The sequence below is a fragment of the Gallinula chloropus genome, assembly GCF_964237585.1.
Source record: "Gallinula chloropus genome assembly, chromosome: 5".
Lineage (NCBI taxonomy): Eukaryota > Metazoa > Chordata > Aves > Gruiformes > Rallidae > Gallinula > Gallinula chloropus.
In genome coordinates this window covers 67,762,102-67,783,250 of record NC_140090.1, presented here as the reverse complement: position 1 = coordinate 67,783,250, position 21,149 = coordinate 67,762,102, and the positions used below count along the sequence as shown (strand labels likewise).

The following is a 21,149-nucleotide window of genomic DNA, read 5'->3' as shown; positions in this document are numbered from 1 at the left end:
CCTTCCTGGAGACCTCTTCCCTCGTGTGGAGCAGAGGGAATGAGCTGGCATCCAAGGGTGCTGGTGCTAGAATTGGGCACCCCACGGCTGCATAACCATCAGCTGGCAGTATCTGGCCACCCCACCAGCTTTGGGAGTTGTAATCCAGCATGTGCAAGTACAGCATCTCCCCCGCTCCAGATGATATCCAGTTGCCCTAGATCCAACCTGCTGATTACATACAGCGCTTGGGGTTTTGCTTTTGGGAGGCCTGCTGCCTCCTGCACTGTGTGAGGAGGGAGGGTTGGCCAGGCTCTGGGAGCTTGCGAAAGGAAAGCAAACACAGGCCCAAACCTGGCAGCTCCTGCCCGTGGGGAGGAGCCGCAGAAGCCACCCGAGACAAAAGGCTACACACAGGGCTGTAGCCAAACCATTAGCACCTGCCCGTGTTTCCAGCCAAGCTTCCACCGTGGGTAAATGCAGACTAAATGGGGAGGCACGTGCTACAGGAGGGTGAAGATGGGGCACGGTGCCTTGGTCAGGTGTGTGCCACGGGGATGCGAGCACCCCGGGTGGGTTCAGGGGGGGTGAGAAGCCTCGGCAGCCACCGCAGCACCAGCTGGGTGGCTGCGGCGCGATGACACACGCGGCTGTGCGGTGCTGACAGGGCAGGATGATGCTTATCTGCACTCTGGTAACGTGTTTTTACAGCCGCAGCCCGACTACAGCCCTTCGCCACCTGTCCTCGCCAGGGGCCCGCACACCTGCGGCTCTGCCAGCCGCCTTTCTGGGGCTCGCTAACCCCAACCGCCCGCGCCGAGCGGCTCTGCCAGGCCGGGGCTGAGCGTCCCCGGGCCGAGGGGCTGCTCGGCGGTAGCTCCACCACAGGGAACGCTGCCGTCTGCCTCCCGGTATTACCGGGGACGCCCGGTGCGGGCAGGGGCAGCCCAGCGCTGCCTGTGAGGCAGGAGTTGCCCGCTCCGGCTCCCCGCCTCCTTCGCGGGACCCGTGCGGGCAGGCGGGCGGTTCCGTGCCGGGGCCGGGCACCGTGGCCTCCAAAGGAGCCGCCGCGCACCGGAGCCGCCGAGCCCCGGCGCGGCCGGCAGGGGGCGGCGCGGCTCGGTACGGCTCGGTACGGCACGGCGGGGCCGCGCACAGCCGGGCTGCGCTGCGCCGCGCCGAACCGAACCGTGCTTCGCCGGGCCGGGCCGGGCCGGGCCGCCCGCACCTGCTGCGCCGCCCAGCACAGCCGAGCAGCGAGGCACCGCGCCGGGTAAGTGCCGCGGAGACGCGAGCGGGGAGAGCCGCCGGCCGGGTGCGCTGAGTCCCGGGTCCGCTGGCAGGGTCCGGGGGGTGCGGGGTGCTGGCTGCGGGTCCTGATCAGGGCCGGGGCTGCGGGCTCCGGCTCCGCAGGCAGGGCCGAGGCTGCTTGGGCTGAGCGCCGCGTCCGCGGGCAGGATCCGGAGAGCTGGGTCTGGCCACCGGGTGCTGCGTGCACAGGTAGGAGCGGGGTGCGGAGTCCCCAAGCAGTGACGGGGGTGCTGGGTCTGAGTGGTGAATCTTCAGGTGGGGTCGGGGAGTTTGGGGCTCGGGCTGGGTCCCCGGGCACGATTTGGGGTGCTGGATCCGGGTGCTGAGTCCACAGGCAGGATTTGGTGTGCTGGATCTGGGTGCCAAGTCCCTTGGTGGGGCCTGGGGTGCTTGGACTGCGTCCAGGTCTGGATCTGCAGGCAGGGTTTGGGGTGCTGGATCTGGATGCCGAGTCTGGGGCAGGATCTGGGTGTGCAGGCAAAGCCAGGGGTACACAGGCAGGGTCCAGACAGGACGAGTAGGTGTCTGACCTGCTGGGGTCAAAGTCCAGGGAAATGGAAGGAGAGCTATGGGGGCTGTATGGAGGGGAGGTTTGGGGGAAAGTCTGATGCAGGTGAGGATTTGGGGGTGACAGGCGTGAGGGGACGTGGGGGTATGCAATATCTGGTTGCAGTGCAGGTAGCTTGCTTTGGGAACAGGTTTGGGGTGAGGTGGGGCTGGGGACCTGGGCAGGAGTGATAGGGGGACATGCTGAGGTTGTGAGGGAAGATGATGGTGGGAATTGCAGCCCCACAGGGCAACAGCTTCCCTGGGGAGGGGAAAAGCTAGATACAGCACACACACCCCCCTCTTCCCTGGCAGCAGAAGCAGAAGACCCCCTGTGGGGGTCTGCAGGGTTGGGGACTGCTAGTGGTATTTGGGGAGGCTGAGTGTTACCTGGGGCAGTTGGTGTTTCAGCCATCTGTGATGAGATATTAAACAAATGCAGGTGGTGCAGCGCAATCCCTGCCTCCCACCCCCTTCCCCTTGGGAGGCAGGAGGCTGTGGGACAGATGTGGTGACGGGGCTTGTGTGAGCCCTGACTCCTTGGGATTCATCTCCTCAGGATGCGTTGCTGGGGGGGCTGCAGATGCTCCCAGGTGGAAGGGATTGACTTGTGCTGGGGGCTTGTCTGCGTCGCGTTCGAGCTTCATATCTGCTTATCTGAGGGTAGAGGGGACCTGCCGTGCAGCCAGGCAGCGCCGTGGTTTGCGTCTCTCTTTGCACTCCCCACCGGTGTCCAGGTGGGCTGCTGACTTGTGCCTGGCCTTTAAAACCAAGAGCACGAAGCGGGAGGAGGGACCATGAAAACACTATTCAGGTGCCAAGACAAACAGTCTCCAAAGACAAAGAAACTGCCCAAAATGGATGAGGAGTGCAGATTCCCCCAGAGGCAGGGAAATTATTAATGACAGCAATAGCATATTTTGTGCTAGTTGGCCTGCCACCGAGGGCCCTGGCTGTTTCGCCTCCCTCCGCAGTGGGTGCAGGCTGGGAGCTGCTGCCTGAACCCCAAACCTGGGTGGGATGGCTGTGGGGATGCTGTGTTGTGTCCTGTGGGACGCTCTCTGCTTCATCTTGCTTTGGTCAGGCTTGCTGTGCCCAGAGGGGTGAGAGCAGGGAGCTGCCCCCCCCCCCCCCCCCGCCCCCCAGCATGCCACGATCCCTATCTTAACTTTGTTTTTGTGTTGCAACCGGAGGGGGAGGAAAAAAAAAAACCCAAACAAAAAACCCCAACAGCCCTTTCGGCTCCCGCAGAGGAGAGCTTTGTGGTGTAGGCTTGTTCTTCCCCCCACTGCCTTTTCCAACATCCTTTTGAACCTTTCACCGCTTTCCCCGCCAGGAATGCATCGGGTTTGCTGGAGCCCTGAGGTTTATTCAGGAGATCTGGCAGGTCGTGTGCTGGGAAGAAGCATCCAGGTGTGCTTGGCAGGGCCAGGGAGGGGGGGCTCCGCTGGCACCCCATGCGGGAGGGCAGTGGCGGGTGTGGTGGAGACGCCGTACCAGCCTCACCTGGCTGCGTGCGGGGAATTTCCCTCCCTGCGCTCGCCCGCCAGCTCCGCTTGGCATCGTGATGGGACTTGTTGGGAAGCAGCTCATGTGATGGGTGGTTCGGTGGCGAGGTGCCAGTCCAGGAGGACCCACTGCCTCTCAGGGAGGGGAGGATGGTGCCTTCTGAGGTTATTTTTACGTTCCCCAGCTGCTAAAGCCCCCCTGGCAGAGGCTGGCTGCTGCTGTGGGTGTTGGGCAGGCGCCTTTTCCTGTTCAAAGGTGAGAGCTCTCTGCCCTGCTGGCATTTTGCCGCAGTCCCTCCCTGCCTGGCTGTGCCTCTGTTCATGATGATTTACAAGCCCGAGGGCTTTGCAAGAGCAAGGTCACTGCCAAACCTGTCCCCTCCATCCTCCTGGGCCTGAGCTCCGCTGTCCAGAGTGAAAGGAGGGTTTTGAGCGCCGTCTTACCGACTGGTGTGGGAACACAGATCGGTGATTCAGGGTGTGCTCTGGTTTGTGCTCTTCTTGTTGCTTAAAAAGCTCCCCTCTGGGTACAACCCCACTTCCCCTTACCTGATGGAGGGCTCTCGTTTGCCTGTTGCAAAACCAAGCCCGTGCAAATGAGGTGGGGAGCTGATTTTGGGGCACCAAAGCTGGCGGTATGCAAATGGCGGTGGGAAAGGCCAGGTGCTACCACCTTGCGCCGCACAGTCTTGAATGCAAAGTTGGGTTTGACCCCAAATTTGAAGCTTTGTTGGAGGGAAAGCAAAGGAAACACGAAGAGGATCGTAAAGCCGGAAGCCATAAAACTGCTCCCGTCATCTGGTTTTGCTGGACTTTTGAAAAGAAAACAGTTTATCTTTGGAATAAATAAATGGGAGAGGGACAGGCTTGGGGCGGAGAGCCCCGTGTTTGCACCAGGCGAGCTGGGTTGTGCTCCAGCTCTTGCCCATGCTTCCATGGAGACAGCAGGTCTGATTTCTGAGCCTCAGTTTCCTCTTGGGGAAGCCCCGTGCCGCGCCGATGGTGGGAACCCTGGGCAATGCCAAGAAACGTCTTTGAAACTCAAACCTGGCTTTGGAAGGAAACTGGAAGACAAACCGGCTCTGAACAAACAGCTGAGTTAATTCCGTGTCTTGCATTGTACGAGCCCAGTGAAACGAAACAAAGTGCAGCCACGGGGACAAGCAAATGGATCCAAGTGCATCAAAAAGCCCTGAAATCTGACTGGGAAACCTCCCATTGTATTTAGGGTTGGGGTCTTGTCTTGTTTGCTTTCTAATTGTTCCTGGGAGTTAAATTCTACAGTTCTTTTCCTGCTTATGCCATGGAGACAATGTGCTTCAGCCACAACGCCTTTGAAGGCTGAACTGCAGGTTGCATCCAGTGTTGGGGTGCTTGGATGTGAGTCCCCCCCTCTTTGGGAATCTGTGCTGTGATGTGGAGGGCTGTCTGTCCGGCTGTCTGTCCAGCTGTCTGGATGGCTGGCTGCTCTTCCGAAGGGCTGCTGACAAATGGTGAAGCTTGGCCTGCCACAGGAGAAGAAGGAAAGGATGGAAAATGGTGAGGTTTGGGGGTGGCTGAGATGGTCTCTTCCCCATGATGGAGGAGAGGGGATTCCCGAGGGTCTCCCCCATGCTGCCCTGCATGCCAGAGTTCTGCACCCCACATGCTTGGGCTCAGATTCTGCTTTCCCTGTGGCCTGGCTGTGGGGGCAGGCTGGCAGCAGGTTGAAGTCAGTGTCAGGCGACTGCATCCTTCGGTTTCACTTCCCAGTTCCTGCACGGTTCCCAGCTGGGGTTTCAGGTGCTCTCAGGCAGTAGGGTCAACCCAGGGCTGCTGCTGTGCGGTTTCCGCAGGGGGAGACTTGCCAGATGGGAGGGAGAAGCTGGCGGGGCTGTGTCCTCGCTGCCAGCTTGCTAGAGCCAAACAGCCTCCAGCACATGGGGAACTGCTCCTGCGAGGGAGGTTTGCTGCTCTGCCCAGGGGTGCTGGGTCCAGACACTGCTGATCTGCAAGGATTTGCCCTTCAGCCTCCCCTCCTTGGATGCTTCTTTCCCAGGGCTGCTCTGAGCAAGGCTTTTGGGGTGATGGAGCTGGGCAAGGAGTTGTTTTGTCTGGTGACTGGCATTGGTGGGTTTTCCTTATGGACAGGGAGTGGAGGAGCGCTTTGTCCTGCCAATCTGGGCACCGGTTCTTGCCATGTGCTCATGGCACACAGGGAGCTGCTGGAGCAGAGCCGTCCTCACGTCTGGCAGGTGGCTGCAGGCAGGTGGTGCCTGCCCATGGCAGAGGCCAGAGCAGCTTTCCTTATTTTCTCAGTTGGATTACTTTGGGTAGGTTTGGATGGGAATGGCAGGAGAGCTCTCTCTGAGGCTCGGCAGTGTGCTCCATCACTGCCTGCCAGCCCCTTTGAACCTCCCTCTCCACATCAGAACCGACCTGATGGAGGAGAGGAACGAGTTCTTGTAAGATCAGTCAAAATGGGGAGCTGGGGAGAAGGTAAAACACCCCAATCCCTGCAGCTGTGCAGGGGGACGCCATGGCTGGTCCCTGCCCTTCTCTGAGAAGGCAGCGTCCCTCAGAGGGGGAGATGGAGATGAAGGCCTGGTGCTGGGGCCTGTGGGCAAAGTCTGTCAGAAATTGGGCTTTATGTTTTATTGTCTTTTTAGGGATATTTAGGCGTCTGGCTCCTGTCGGCACTGGTGCCCCTTAAACAGGCCCACATCCCCGGCCAGCCCTGCTCGCTCTCCCATCCATCACTTTACTCCTTCACACGCCTCCTCCCCGCTGTGATGTTGGTGGGATCAGAGCTGGGCTCTCTCCTCTGCCGGATGCTCTGCCGGCAGCGGATGGGGGTCGTGCCGTGCTGGGGAAGTTTGGAGCCCATTCCCATGGCCTGCTGGTGCCTGCCGCCTGCCCCCCTGGCTCCACAGCAGCTGTGCCGTGCGTGGGGGCTTTGCAGCGGGAGCAGGGCAGGATGCTCCTTGAGAGTAGCCAGTGTCACTGCTCTCCCTCCCCTCTGCTGTGACCGAATCCCAAATTTGGGTAAAGGAGGGATATATCTGCTTCCCGAACCACCAAAGCTTTCGTGTGTGTCCGCTGAAGCGCCTCAGGGTTGAGAGTGGTTTTGTTTAAAGAAAGCAACTAAAATAAACTTGGCGAGGGGCTCCCGGGAGGTCACTGCGCTCCTTCCCTCCTCAGCCCCAGCCCCCAAGCTCCATGCAGATCCCCTCTTCCCGCAGGGCTTTCGACAAGTTAGCGTTTTTTTTTTTTTTTTTTCTTGCTGTTGTTGACAAAAATCCTGGCTGGTTGAGAAATATCCGTGCAGCAGCGCCAGCCCAGTCCCACGGGTCAAATCCTACCCCTGCAAATCTCTGCCGGGAAGGGCAGCTCGTCCTGGGCTGGCCTTCAGGGATGCTGCCGGGGGGACCTATTGCCTTGCCGGGCACCTCGGAGCTATGAGCGAGCCCCTCTGATGGACGCTGCGGGCTGGGGCTGGACCTGCGGAGGTTTTATCGTTTGCTGGTTGGGCTCTGCAGCAGAAGCAAAGTGCTGGAAGTTCGTCAAGGGCTGAATTAAAGTTGCCTGGCAACCTCCATCCCGGCGCCTCTTCCCGCATCTCGCAGGATTTCCCACCCAAGGTCTGGCGGCTCCAGGGAAAGGGGGGCCTGAAACGCGCCGTGCTCGCAGCCGGACCCGGGCCAGGCTCGCCTCTCGCTCTACAGCTCTTTTCCCTAATTCCTTGGCTGATTCCCACGCCTGGGAGCCGGGAGCAATCCCCGCCTTGTCTCCCCGGGGCAGGCGCCTCTTCCCTGCACCGGGAACGGGTCGGGCTGTTTCAGTTGAACTCGCGTGGGTCCCTGGGGGGGTAAAACGGTGGGAACGCGGCTGGGGGAGCAAACGGTGGGGGGCTGGGGGAGCTGGGGGCCATGTACCCAGCATGGCCCTGATGAGTAGAGCTGAATTGGCTGCGTGGGATTTGGGGTGCCTGGGCCAGGCTGCCATTAAAAAGCAAGGCGTACGCGGTGGCTTCTGGTGCAGTCCCGGCAGGGAGGTTTGGTGAGGCTGTTTTGCAATGCTGTAGTCCAGAGGAGAGCTCCTGGAAATCCTGGCCCCCACCGGGAAGACAGCCACGCTTGCTTGTAGGAGTGCACAATGCTAAGGGGGCAGCCCACAAGGAGGGGAGGAAGGTCTGGCAGCTGTTTGGGAGTTCTGGGCTTTACTGGAGCAGTGTGGAGCAGCCACAGGCTCTCCGCAGAGTGATGGGCTGGGGAAGCATCCAGTACTGCCCTGCGAATCTCCATCCTGTCCTCCAGGACGGATGCTGGGGGTGAGCTGGAGAAAGGCTGCTCCCACCCAACATTCCCATTCTTTTTCTCATGGGTTCCCATTAAATTACAAAGCCGATGCAAGTTTTGGCTGTGCCACCAAGGAAACAGCCATGGGGCTCACAGCTGAGGTCCCTCCATATTTACCAGCCCCCTGACAGCATGGCTTCCCTTCACCCCAGCTTGCCGCCAGCTCTTGCTCCCAGATTTTGGGGGCTGCGAGGCAGCAGGAGGGGACCACCGTGTCTGGGAGAAGCTCCGGGCGCAGCGGCTGCCGAGGGGTGTGGCAGCTTCATGTGGCACGGCGGGTTCCTTTGGCTGGATCCAGGTTGGTGAGACCTGCCGCTGGGAAATTCACTCATCAAAAGCTTTTTTTGCACTTCCAGAGACACTGGTCCTGGGGATTTTAAGGAGGTGCCGACCGGGCCGGCTCGTTTGGGTGTGCTTTGCCGGCTGGCTGCCGGTGGGAGGATGAGGCCGGAACAGTCATGCTCGTAGAGCTTCCGTCGTGACCCAGTAAACCCAGTCAGACCTGACCGGGGCTCGCTCGCTCCGCAGCGCGCTCACGCACGCCTGCACGCCTCCGCTGCCCCGCTGCTTTCCTGGCGCTCCCCGGGGACCAGCAAACCCGTCCTGCTGGTGGGACCCAGCGCCTGGGTCAGGCTCGCCCGGCTCGGTGCCGGGGAGTCGCAGCTGCATCCCGTGGGAGCCCCAGTGGCGGGGAGTAGGAGGGCGAGCTTTGGCTGCTGTGATTAGAGCGGCTGCTTCCTGGCTTCGTCGTCAGTCCCGTGGCTGGATTCTGCCTCCACCAGCCTTCTTCTTCAGTGTCGCCGGCCAGGGCGGGAGCTGGGGCCGTCTTTCAGGTCTTATGTCGACCACCCCCGTGCTGGGAAGTAGGTGAGGCACCAAGGGGCTTGGGAGCTTTCTCCTGGGGATGTGATGGGTTTTTCTGGGTGTTTTTTCTCTTAAACCCCAGATTTCATCAGAGCTGCTGTTGGTTTTCAGCCTCTTCCTCTCCCCCTTTTGTTCTCTTTCCCTGGAGAAAGCTCTCTGTGGTGTTCCCCCTCCTGGCTTTTCGCCCTTTCCCAAGGAGGAGCTGGGCTTGAGCAATCCAACCACCCCCAGCCCAACCTGCGGGTCCCACAGTCTGGAACCTCCTCTGCCTCCTGCCCTGACCCTTGCCCTTGCCCGGAGCTTTGAACTTTAGCCCTGCTGAAAGGGGGAAATGTTGGTTTTGGGGGGTGTCTGGTGCAGCTGCAGCCCAAGGTGATGTTCTGAGCAGGGCTAAGGATGGTTTCAGTTCCCTTTTCCTTTCTCCCCTACTCTAGGTTTGAAAAATAAAAAATAATGCATAGAGAAGCTTGGAGCAGCCCTTCCCTTTTGAGTAAAATATTAACTGGCTCTCCTAGCTGATTAAATGTCCTTTAGGACAAAGTTACATCTGATCTCAGGGAAAAGAGTCCATGGAAATGGGTGTAGCTGCTCCCCTGCAAAACAGAGGGGCTCAGCCTTGGTGGCAGGGAAGGCTGCTCCCCCCTGTCTTGCTGGGAACCTGCACAGCCCCACAATCTTTTTGCTTTGTTTTTAATTATTATTCTTACTATTCTTCCCCCCCTCCCCCGTGCTGGCTGGGTGCTTGCACTGGTTAAATGTTAGCTGGGGCTGGCTCGCAGCTCTGCGCCTGCCCCGTGATAAGCAGCGTCCCTACCCAGCCACGCTCCCAGCTCCGATCCCTGATGTGCCTGGAGCGGGGGCAGCAGGCAAAGTTCAGGGCTTGTTTGTTCGGGGAGGGGGAGATAAGGTGACGGTTCCTGGCAGCATGTGAGCAGCTCACAGGGCTGTTAACACGTTTATGAGAGAGGGTTGTTTGCCTTGTGGTAAGAAAGTTCCTCCTCCCCGCCGCTCTCCCAGCCCAGGTGCGCTGCAGCTCTGGGGGCCTGTGCGTGAGTCCAGGTGTGTGTCCCTCCTCGGAGGCCTGGGGAAGGGTCCCTGCAGCTGAGGGGATGGCCCTGGTCCCACTGGTGGGATGGAGAGTTGTTGGCACTGGACTGGCCAGAGCGCTTTCTGGTGCTTTGGTGCTGCAGATGTGCACAAAAAGCTTTCTGCTGGGTTTGGCTCACTCAGTGCCACCAAAGCAACTTCTTCCTCATGGACCTCTCCCTGCTCACCTGCAGTGCATTGCCCTGCACTATGGACAGACCTTTGCTCTGGACGGGGCTTGCCCCAGGAATAGGAGTTACTTGGAAGGAGGATGCTCTGGGCTGCCATCCTTCTGTCCCTAGGGAGTGGAGCCCCAGGGGGGGTGAAGGCAACACCCCCCCCCCCCACCCCGCCACCCCCTGGGTTGGGTGCTTTGTGCTGGTCCGGTGTCTGGGAACCAGTGAGGTGGGAGGGAGTTGGGGGGACATGTGCCCCCTGCTCCATTCCTGAGATGCTCCAGGGCAGCAGCCAGTGCAGGCACAAGGTCTGGGTCCGAAACCCCCACAAAGGAACGAGTGGGTTGACACAGGCTCCAGAACTATGGCTGGATCCCACATCCAGCCCCTCGCTTCTCTTTTCAGCTCCAAAGCCCTTTCTGCTTTCGTTTCACTTTGGTTTTACCCCCCTCTGCCTGAGACTTGGGGAGGTATTTGCTTCAGGGAAGCTGTCTGCAGCAAGCATGTTTGAACAGCTTCTCTGCAGGACCCGGTATTTGGTTTTTATATATGTATTTAAAAAAAAATACCAACCCCAACACCTAAGCAAACATATAGGCACTGGTTGCTTTTGGGGAGCTCTCCGTTCAGTCATCTCCTTTCTCCTCAGCACCTGTAAAAGGAACTGGTAGCTTGGCTCAAAGCAGCTGGGAAAGGCGGGGTGAGGGGTTATTTGGGAGGGATTGGATGCATGAAAGCAAGAACTGAGGTAGATGCTGAGCTTCAAGGCAGCTTGGGATGAAAGAGAAACTGAAATCTCATGGAAAAAGACTCGGGGGGGATAAAATGTTCTCGCTTGAAAAGATTTGGTGAAGATGCCAAGCGACTCCTGCTTGGGTTTTCCTTTGCGTCGCTGCGTGCCTGAAGCATCCTCCCCCACGCCTCTGTGCTTGGGAGTCTTGTCATTTTGGGAGAGGCTAAACTTGGAGACAAGTGTCTTGCATGGCAGGAGATGGCCAGCTGTGCTTTCAGGGAGAAGTGGAGCCCTTGAGCTCCCTGGGAGCCCTCCAGTGCCTCTCCCACCACAGCTGTTTTGGGGACCGAGGTTTGGAGAACTCCATTGTGCCAAAGAACCCACAGAGGGGCTTGTCCCCCTGCCTCTGGGGATGAAAATGCAAAGGGGGATCAACTGGCTCTACTGAAGTGTATCCTTCAGTCACGGGGAGCTGCAGAAGGAGATGGCCGGCAGCGAAGGAGGGAGGAGTCCAGGCTGGGAGGAAAACAAGCCTCTGAGCAGCTGAACCAAGCGCTCAGCAAGTGCCTGCCACCGCTTTGACGGAGCAGACACTGAGCTAGGGGGATACTGTGGAGGGTCATTCTGCTCAAACCTCTCCCTGCCCCATGCTGGCTGCAGGCTCGACACCTTGCGCCATGCCTCTGCTTCCCCTTTGGCAAACAAGGGGTTGCCTTTCCCTTTTCCCTGAAGCCATCCCCAGGCTGAGGCCATGCCCAGTCAAGTGTCCGTGCATGTGCGTAGCCGGCTCCTTTCAGCTCCTTTTTGCTGCTGAGGTGCTGGGGACAGTGAGTGGGAGCATCTGACCTGGTGCTCTGTGTTTCAGGAGGGTTCGGCGACTGGTCCTGTCCGAGGGAGCTGGGGATCCTGTCCTGAGGATCAGCTGTGCTGGCCCGGCGGCAGCGGGCTGGGCGGCTGCCCTTGCCAGGGGAGCGGGAAGATGAGCAGAGGCACAGCCCATCTCCTGACAGCTCTCTTCGTGGTGACAGCGGTGACGGGATACCCATCACGGCGGTCTGCCACCGACCGGGATGCCACTCCCAGGACAACAGTCACCTTTGATGGTAAGGGGGTGTAGGTCTTTGATGGTAAGGGGGTACAGGTCTTTGATGGTAAGGGGGTGTAGGTCTTTGATGGTAAGGGGGTACAGGTCTTTGATGGTAAGGGGGTGTGGGTCTTTGATGGTAAGGGGGTGTGGGTCTTGGTGGTGGTGGCGGTGCGGTTTGGGATCTTACTGGCACCAGGTTTGGTGTGTCGTGACTGCATCCAGCCCTCCCCAGAGCGGGGGTCTCAGCACAGCAGGGTGGCTACAGGGGGGGCCTCTGGACCCTTGGGCTCCAGAAATCGGAGCCTGCATGGCTGTCTGCATTGGCTGCCCGGAGTCAGTGTGCCCAGAGGGATGGAACGGGACAAAGGCATTTCCCTGAAAGCCAGGGGGTACAAGGATGTGCAGGGAGCCATCCTTGGCCAGCCCTGGCCCTGCCCAGCAGCCCTTGGAGGGTGTTCTGAGCCAGGCATCACACCGGGGCTGGGCTTTCATGGCCCAAATATTCAGCAGGGAGCTTGCTTCCATGATTGTCTGTAATTGCCGCGGGGCTCTTGGCCTCCAGCCTCCGCACTGTCAGCCAGCCCTGCAGTGTCATCATGCCTGGGGCATCCACGCGACTTCGTTGACCTCGTTAGTGAAACCCAGCTCAGTGGCTGATGGCAGGAGAGGGTTTTGTTTGCAGCTGGGGTGCTCTTTTCTCTCCAGGCAGTGCCTCCTTTTGGGGGATCATTGTCTCCCCAGTTGCCTTGGGGAATCCCAAGCCCCATGGACTTTCCCCTCCTGCAGCAGGAGGGTCTGAGCCTGGCTTGGGGTCCCACTCATACTTCTCAGCACCCCGAATGGAATGGTTTCTCCAGCCTGGTGGGCAGGGATCTCCCAGGCTCTTTGCAGAAGCTTCCCTTGCATGGCAGCTTTGGTTCAGTGTTTTTGCACCCTTGTATTTGGCTGGGTGTTTGGTTTGGAGCTGGGGTTGCGCTGCTGTGTTTTTGCTTCCTCCAGCGGTACCCCACACAGCAAAGGCAGGTCCGTGGTGGACACGAAAATCGCAGCTCCCACCTCTGAGCTGCTGTTTTAATTAGCGAGGAGAAACTTCCCCTGTGAGCTTGAGCCCAATTAGTGCCTTTTGCCTCCTACCAAACCTCCCCTTTTCCTTTCCTCCTGCTGTAACCGCTGGCAACTGACACCATCTGTCTGATAACCTCGGTGGGTGCCTTCCTGCCCCCTCCCGGCTCCTTCCTCTGTCTTTTCCCAGTGGCTGGCACCTTGCCTGTCCTGGGGTCCCCCCTCAGCCCCCTGTTCCTTTTGCAGAGCTTTCAGGTGTCCGTCGCTTCAGCACGCACACCCTCAACTACAGCACCCTGCTGCTGGAGGACGACCGGGGCATCCTCTACGTGGGCGCCAGGGGAGCCATCTTCGCCCTCAACTCCAGCGACGTGGCCGACGGCTCCCACCGCACGGTGAGCCTGGCCTCTGCCCGCCCCCAGCTGCCTGTTCCCTCCTGTCCCTCTGCCCGCCCCCAGCTGCCTGTTCCCTCCTGTCCCGCGCTGCCCGGTCCCTGCCTGTATCACGGGCACCCTGTCCCTGCTCAGCCTCCCGCTCACCATCTCGGGTCTTGCCTGGAGGGGCTGTCCCCAGGTCTGTCCCCAGTTTCCCTGTGGATCCCTAGTTCTTCTCCCCAGCTGGGCAGCGTGGGGACAGCAGTGGGAGATCCCCAAGCTCAGAGCTGCCTGTTCTGGGGATGCTCCGGCAGGATGAGGGACAGGGGAGGAAGAGCACCCCTTTGCTCCCTCTGGGATGGACACCCCAAAATCTGCCAAGCTCCTGTGGGTGCTCTGGGGTTTCTGCCTACAGGTTGGGGTGTGGCACCGCTCGTGCCCTGGGTTGGGGGGATGTGGGCAGAGTGCCATCTTGTGCTGTGAGCAGCTCTCTAAATAACAGAGAGGATGTTAGCATCTCTGATGGCTCTTGGCAGAGGCTGGAGCCTGCAGTGATGGGGGGGGGCACGCCATAATGGGGGGTCACTCAGTGACAGTCCCTCTTCCCCTTGCAGATCCACTGGGATGCCTCCCCAGAGACGCAGATGGACTGCCTGCAGAAGGGCAAAAACAACAAGGTGGAGCCAGCGGGTGGGTGCTGGGCGGGGGGCCATCGCTGCTCTCCCTGGGTGGTGACACCTGTCCTCCCCCTCTGCAGACTGAGTGCTTCAACCACGTGCGGTTTCTGCAGAGGCTGAACAGCACCCACCTCTATGCCTGCGGGACCTACGCCTTCCACCCGCTCTGTGCCACCATCGTGAGTACCATGGCTGTCACCCACCCCCTGCCACTGTGTCACCTCGGGGTGGCACAGCCCCCAACGCTTCCCACCATCTCCACCCACAGCCCTGATGCCTTTTTGCCCTCGTCCCTTTGTTCCTGTGACAGAGATGCCCAAAGTCCCACCCTGCAGCTGGGGTTGGACTCTGTCCCCATAGTGAGATGGCTGGTGGGATTGGTGCTGTGGGAGGGACACGTGGGCTCAGCAGGGAGGGACATGACAACACTGGAGCTGGTCCACAGTCCTGCTATTGCAGGCTCCCTTCCCCAAGCAGGAGCTGCAGCCTGCCTCGTGGCCAGTGGCAAGCATCGCCGGGAAGGGTGAAGGTGGCAGAGCTGGCTTAGTGGCCCTTCCCCAGGGATTTCCCGGGACAGGCCACATGTGGCTGTGACTCAGGGCAGATCAGCTGAGCGCAGCCATATCCCCCAGCAGTGGGACTTTCACCCCCGTGCGGTGGCTCTCCATGGCTTGGCTGCACTTTGCCCACCTTTATCCCTGAGCTGGGGGGTAAAGGGTCCGGGGCCTGTGTCCCCAGCATGGCCAGGGAGTCCTGAAGGGGCTGTGTCTGTTCCCATGGCTATGCCGCTGGTCCGGTTTGGCCATTGCACGCCCTGGGAGCAATGAGCTGGAAGGGCCCCGTCATTATTTAATGTGCTTTGAACTGCAAACCCCAAAGAAAATAACTCCTGCTGTGACTGGGACGTCACCTCGGGGGACCCAGCCCGGCTGGGCAGCGTCTGCTGGCCTTGCACAGCCCAGGAACGTTGGCTGCACTGGCCAGCTCCTGCTTGGCACCCACACAGTGCCAAAGTAGGGTGCTGGCGGGGCTTGGAATAGAAAGGGCACAGCCATGGGCATCGCTTGTCCCTGCTGGCAGCTTCTGTGGAGAGCCTGGGGCTGGCAGGAAAGGCGGGTCTGTCCCCTCCTGCCTGACCCAGTCCCCTGTCCCCCCCAAGGATGCCAACAGGTTCATTTTGCCCGCCCGCTTGGAGGAAGGCAAGGAGAAGTGCCCCTACGACCCTGCCCGTGGCTACACCGGCCTCATCGTGGGTAAGTGGTACCCTGGCGGGCACGGACCTGTGGGATGCTGCCGACCCTGGCCCCATCCCCAGCACCCCTGCAGAGGGTCCCCAGCTGGGTGGCCTTTTTGTGTGGCACCACAGCAAGCCAGGAGTTGGTCCTTCTTCTCTGCCTGGGGCACGGGGATGCTGGGGGCTTTTGGGGCTGTCCCCATGATGCGGGGCCATGCTGACGGCTGCCTGCCCTGCCCAGATGGCGGCTTGTACACGGCCACACGCTACGAGTTTCGGAGCCTCCCCGACATCCGAAGGAACCTGTACCAGCGGCCACTGAAGATGGAGGAGTCCCCGCTGCACTGGCTGAATGGTGAGATGTCACTGCCATCCCCCAGGGACCTGTGTCATGGGCCATGGGATGCTGTGCATTGCCTCAGCGAGCATGGAGCAGGGGTGGAGGGTAGCCACGGGGTCCTGTGTGGTTTGCCATGAGAGGAAACTGAGACAGGGAGGGATCCCCCATCCTGTGGTGGGTCCCCAGTCTCTATCTCATTCTGCATTCCCCAGATGCTGAGTTTGTGGCCTCCATGCTGGTCCGGGAGAGCAAGGACAGCCCTGTGGGTGATGATGACAAGATCTATTACTTCTTCACGGAGCGGGCGGGTGAGGAGACCACATCCTTCTTCGACAAGAGCCAGGTGGCCCGGGTGGCCCGGGTGGCCCGTGTCTGCAAGGTAGGCATGTCCCCAGACACAGGGAGCAAAGTGCTGCATGTCTGTACCTTGGGCGAAACTGAGTCACGGGCAAAGGGGTACACAAACCTCCGCCAGCCTGTGCAGAAATGCTCCCTGTGCCCTCCCAGAGTGACATGGGGGGAAAGAAGATCCTGCAGCGCAAGTGGACATCCTTCATGAAGGCACGCTTGGTCTGCTACATCCCCTACTACGAGGTGCTGCGCAGTGTCTGCAGCCTGGATGAGGGCAGCTGGGCCAGCACCGTCTTCTATGCCACCTTCACTCTCTCAGCACAGTGGTGAGCAGCTGAAATGCCTGGGGCTAGAAGCCTGCTGCGCAGGGGGAATCAGAGATGCTCAAAGGGATGTGCAAGTGGGCGCTGAGCATCTGAGGGTGCATTGGTGGGGAGCACAATTGCATCTGCCCAGGCTCAGGCAGGGCTTTGCCCCCTAGGAGGAGCATGGAGGCCTCAGCTGTGTGCCGCTACAGCATCTCAGCGGTGCAGCGTGCCTTCGAGGGCCCCTACATGGAGTACCAGGACTCAGCTCGCAAGTGGTCCCGCTACGATGGTGCGGTGCCCGAGCCCCGGCCTGGCTCTGTGAGTGCCCGGGGGTGTGGAGCAGGGGATAGCGTGGGGCAGCCGCATCCCCCCCTGACCCCCATCTCCCCTGGGCAGTGCATCACCGACCACTCCCGCAGGAAGGGCTACAACTCCTCGCAGGACCTGCCCAACAGCGTCCTGGACTTCATCAAGGTGCACCCACTCATGTTTGAGGAGGTGAAGCCGGCAGATGGGGAGCCGCTGCTAGTGAAGAAGAGTGTGGCGTACAGCCAGCTAGCCGTGGACAGGGTGTGGGCCCTCAATGGCCAGTCCTATGATGTGCTCTTCATGGGGACGGGTGAGCGTGGGATGGGTTGGTTGGGTCTCTGCTGTGCAGGGGAGACACACCACATTCCCTCCTGACCCCCTGCTCCGCTCTCCAGGGGACGGATGGATCCACAAAGCCGTGGTGGTGGGCTCCAGCGTCCACATCGTGGAGGAGGTGCAGGTGTTCAAGGATCCACAGCCTGTGGAGAGCCTGGTGATCTCCCATGCCCAGGTGAGGGGTGAAAGAAGTGGGGGGGCCCTACACATGGGGTGCACTTGTGCTGCAAAGCCCAAGCTGTGCTGGGCTGTTTGGGGGCCTGGGGCACCATGACTGCCGGGATACGTGCTGGATGCCAGCAAGGCAACTGGGGGGAAGGGGCTGGCTTGGCCCCTGCCTCCTTGCCAGGTGCCAGCTGCAGTGATTGGCACTGACTGGAGTTGGGGGCCCTTCCCTGTGCATCTCCACCAAGGGAGAGCCGTACTGTGGGGCTGGTGGGGATCTCTGGACACTGTGGGGCACCCCACAGCCAGGCTGTGCTGTGCCAGGGCAGTGCTGAGCCAGCCCTTTCTCCTCAGAGGAGCCTGTATGTGGGGGCAGCCAGTGGGATCCTGCAGGTGCCCCTGGCCTCCTGCGCCAGGTACACCTCGTGCTACGACTGCATCCTCGCCCGGGACCCCTACTGTGCCTGGGACGGCAGGGCCTGCCGCGCCACTGCCACCACAGACAGGTAGGGACAGGCCGCCGGTCCCCAGCAGGGTCCCTGCGAGCTTTCCACCCGCCTCATCACCCTGTGGCACAGTCACCCCAGTGCCACCCCCAAGGGTCTAATGTCCAGCGGTGGGTTTGCCGGTGGTGGTGACTCTGCAAGGGTGGGCTCAGCAGGGGCTGTACAGCTGAAGCCCCTCATGTCTTGCAGCAGAGGGCTGGTGCAGGACATTCTGAATGGCAAGGATGGATGCCGGACCAGCTTTGGGCGTGGTGAGTCTGTGCCACCCCTCAGTACCACAGGGGATGCGGTTGCCTGGCATCCCTTTGGGTGGCTGGGATGGGTATGAGGCGGTACGTGTCCCTGCAGGCATCCTGCCGTGGAAGAACCGGACGGTGCTGCAGGGGGATGACGTGCTGCTGCCCTGCGACCAGCGCTCCAACCTGGCACGAGCCATCTGGCTGCTGAACGGCAGTGAGGTGCCGAGCACGGGGCAAGACCGGCTGCGCGTGGGGGTGGACGGGCTGCTGGTGACAGACACGCTGCCCCAGCACAGCGGCATGTACCGCTGCTATGGCGAGGAGCGGGGTCTCCGGACGCTGCTGGCCTCCTACAGCCTCACCGTGCTGCCCGAGCTGCCCCGCAGCTCCACCACCGCCCCCCAGCCCCACACTGCCAGCCAGGTGGCTAGTGACATGAAGGTGGCTTACATCTCTGCCATCGTCACCTTGGTGGTGCTGTGCGTTGTGCTCGGCATTGTCCTGCTCTACGTGTCCTGCCTGAAGCAGCGCAAGGGCAAGTACGTCCTGGGGCCCCAACGGCCAGCCAGCATGGAGCTGCAGACTGTCTCAGCCAATTGCCTGCGCAAGGGACATCAGGAGGAGGAGGAAGAGGAACAGGAAGGACTCGCCTACCCGGACGGCTGCCTGCGGATCATCCCTGGTGAGGCACCCACGGCTGCCACCTCCCCAGTCAAGGAGCTGCCACCTGTTGTGGCCCCGCTGCCGTCACCACCGCCGCTGCCGGCTGAGCTCACCAACGGCGTGGGGTCTCTGCCCAATGTCCTCCGCAAGATGAATGGCAACAGCTACATGCTGCTGCAGCAGCAGGAGGAGCCACTGCCCTCACCGCTGTACAACGTGTCCTTCACAGAGGAGCTCAGCAAGATGCTGGAGAAGCGGAAACACAGTCAGCTGGTGGAGAAGCTGGACGAGAGCTCCGTTTAGGGGCCGGGAGGAGGGTCCTACCAGTGGGACCCTCCTCCCTTCTGGCCCCTTCTCCCACCCCCTGCCAGCAGTGTTACAAGACGCAGCCAAACTACCTCCTGAGTGGCAGAGCTGGGCCAGGCCCAGGCTCGGCCATTTTTTCAGCTTTTCACTCACTTTTGCAACTTGTAGGACGGAAGCAAAACAAAGAGAAGAATCTATTTAAATTTGGGCGGATCTATTTATATATAAAAACCCACCGATGGCAGCCACAAGCTGGAGGCAGGAACTGGTGCTTGGCTAAAGGTGGACACCGGGGGGGAGGGAGAGATTCTGTCTGTCTGTCTGTCCAGGCAAGAGAGAGACACTGTTGTGGATGTTGTGGACGCGTGGACTTGGCCTGCCCCGTTGGGCATACTTTGGCACACGGAGCCGGATGCCTGCTGAGAGGTGGGTGAGGAGCAGGGAGCGGGGCTGGGGGCTGCCACACGGTGCCTGCACCTCTTGCAGTGTGCAGGATCCCTTCCTCGCACAGGGCTGGGGGGTGGGACCCCCAGCTGCCTGCTTGCAGGCCAGCGAAGGGATGTGGCCACATCTTGTGTTGTGCAGGGCAGCCTTGGTGGCTGCCAGCCCCTTCCCGCTCTCCCACGTCTGCTCCCCAGGGTCTCTTATCCAGGACGATTAGGCAAGGGACTGAGCAGGGATGAGGAGTCCATGTTCCCGATCGTCCTGGAGCAGCTGGTGGAGCGGTGTATGCCTGCTGTGAGGAGGCCCCAGGTGAAGCTCAGGTCTGGGTGTCCTGGGGATGTGGCACCCCTGAGGCCTCCAACCCTGACAGGGTTCTGTCCCTTCTCCCCAGGGCGCTGCAGGGGAAGAGAGGATGCAGCAGTGGGCAGAAGATGCACTAGCAACAGGACCAGCAGCCACTGCCACATGCCACAGTTGTGACAAGGGACTGGTGCAGCACCCATGTGCCCACAGTGCCGCCCACCTCCAGGACACCACATTTCTGCCATCCTGCATGGCACCATTGAGAGACCTGGGGTTCAGGCACAGCTGAACCCTGTGACAATGTGTGGGAGGAGAAACGTCTTTATACAGTGAGGAAAAGGAATCCCAGACCAGAACCTGCCTCCCTCTGGACCCTCATGTTCTTCATGGCACTTTCCAGGGGCAACCAATGCCCCTAAATCCCCCCAACTACCTCTGCTCTTGCCACCTTGTGCGGGAACCCATAGGACTGGGGCGAGAAGAGAGTCATACCCTGGTGACATAGCAGTGACACCAGAGAAGCCAGGGAGGGACAGACATGGGGGGTGTGTCCTCTCTCTGTTCCTTGCCGGCACTGCCAGGATCAGGACACTGCCTGGAGCTCAGCCCTGCCAGGGTGTAGGAAGAGGGTGGCAGCCCTTGGGGTCCCTAATAGGCTGGAGCCTGGGCTGTCCCGCCCCAGAAGAGCAAGGATTAGCAGGAAAAGGCAAGAGTTGGACTTCTGGGCTCTCCCATTCTGCCCCCCGATGTTTTGCTGCAAGGAGGGGGTAAGCTACCACCAAGCACCACCCTTCCCAGAGGAAGGGAACTGACACCCACTGTGTCTGGCACCCCTTGTGCACAGCCCCACATCCCCCCAGCAATAAACGCGGCTCTATGTGGACGTGGTGTGTCTGAGTGGGCAGGAGGAGAGATGGAGTCAGAGACGCAAGGCAGGGGCCAGCAGCTTTACTGCGCCTGCAGGCGCGGACCCCGGACGGTGAGGGCGGAGGGTTTGTTGGTGAGGGGGTGCCACTGGCCCTGGATGCTGGGGTTGTCAGTGTGGAAGGGCTTGCGAATGCGGATGATGTCCAGGCCGGACTGGCCAGCCAGCTTGGTGGCCAGCTGCATGATCTCCTCGCTCGTCTTGCTGGCGATGAGCTCTTCCCGCACTGTCCCGTTCACTGCAGCAGAGCAGGGAGGGGGGATCAGGCTGAGGTTCCCCCAACCTGCAGCCCACCTCTTCCCCCCCCCTTGAGAGGCAGCTGCTGTTCCCCCACCCCACAGAGCAGCCACGGAGAGCCCCATCCCCATCCTGCCCCCAAAAACCCGCTGCATCCCCCTACTCACAGTACTCTGCCATCAGTGTTGGTGCCTGGCCGAAGCGGGGGCTGACATAGAGGACAACATCGGGGTGTCGCCGGGCGAAGTCCACCGCCGCCTCCTCCACGAACTGCCTGGGGGGGGGGGCGGGCAGGGGGACAGGTCAGCCCCGGGGGGGGGGAGAGGACCGAGGTCAGAGGTGGGGTCACGGTGCCACCTCCAGTTCAGGGATCACCACCCACCCGGGGCCGGCCAGGGGCCCGCACCGCACAAGCGGGCAGAGGCCCCCGCTCGGGGGTCACCGGGCCTCTCCGCCCGCCCCCAGCCCGGGAGGGCGCGGCAGCAGCGGGTGTCTCCGGCGGTACCTGGCGCCGCGGGCGTCGGCCGCTGTGGGGCTGAAGATGAGCTGGAGGCGCTGGAGCTGCCGCACGTAGCGGCCCACGCCGTTGCGCAGGACGGAGGCCAGGAACCGGCTGGGCGTCCCGCGTCCCGTCATGGCGCTGCCCTCACCCGGAACCGAACCGGCGCGCCCGGGGCAGCGCCTCCGCCTCCGGCCCCTGCCGGAAGTGACGCGCTGAGCGCGGCGGCGGCGGGTGTCAGGCA

At 61.0% G+C, this 21,149-nt stretch overlaps 2 protein-coding genes across 2 annotated transcripts; one reads left to right on the top strand and one right to left on the bottom strand.

Annotated features, from left to right (window-relative positions):
- Positions 1–12,466: 12,466 nt before the first annotated feature.
- SEMA4G (semaphorin 4G) lies at positions 12,467–20,150 on the top strand (the record flags this gene model as incomplete). The annotated part of the gene is made up of 15 exons (XM_084264636.1): positions 12,467–12,488; positions 12,936–13,084; positions 13,678–13,740; positions 13,821–13,919; positions 14,900–14,993; positions 15,216–15,329; positions 15,527–15,693; positions 15,822–15,991; positions 16,147–16,291; positions 16,370–16,592; positions 16,678–16,793; positions 17,138–17,289; positions 17,479–17,540; positions 17,638–19,250; positions 19,333–20,150. 14 exons carry the CDS (start codon positions 12,467–12,469, stop codon positions 18,492–18,494), a joined length of 2,433 nt encoding a protein of 810 aa, XP_084120762.1. The 3' UTR covers positions 18,495–19,250; positions 19,333–20,150.
- A 26-nt stretch (positions 20,151–20,176) lies between these two features.
- Positions 20,177–21,101, bottom strand: MRPL43 (mitochondrial ribosomal protein L43). Its single transcript, XM_084265775.1, has 3 exons — positions 20,912–21,101; positions 20,574–20,680; positions 20,177–20,407 (listed from the first exon to the last, which is right to left on the bottom strand). The coding sequence occupies exons 1-3, from the start codon at positions 21,040–21,042 to the stop codon at positions 20,193–20,195; spliced, it is 453 nt and encodes a 150-aa protein (XP_084121901.1). The 5' UTR covers positions 21,043–21,101; the 3' UTR covers positions 20,177–20,192.
- Between the last annotated feature and the right edge of the window lie 48 nt (positions 21,102–21,149).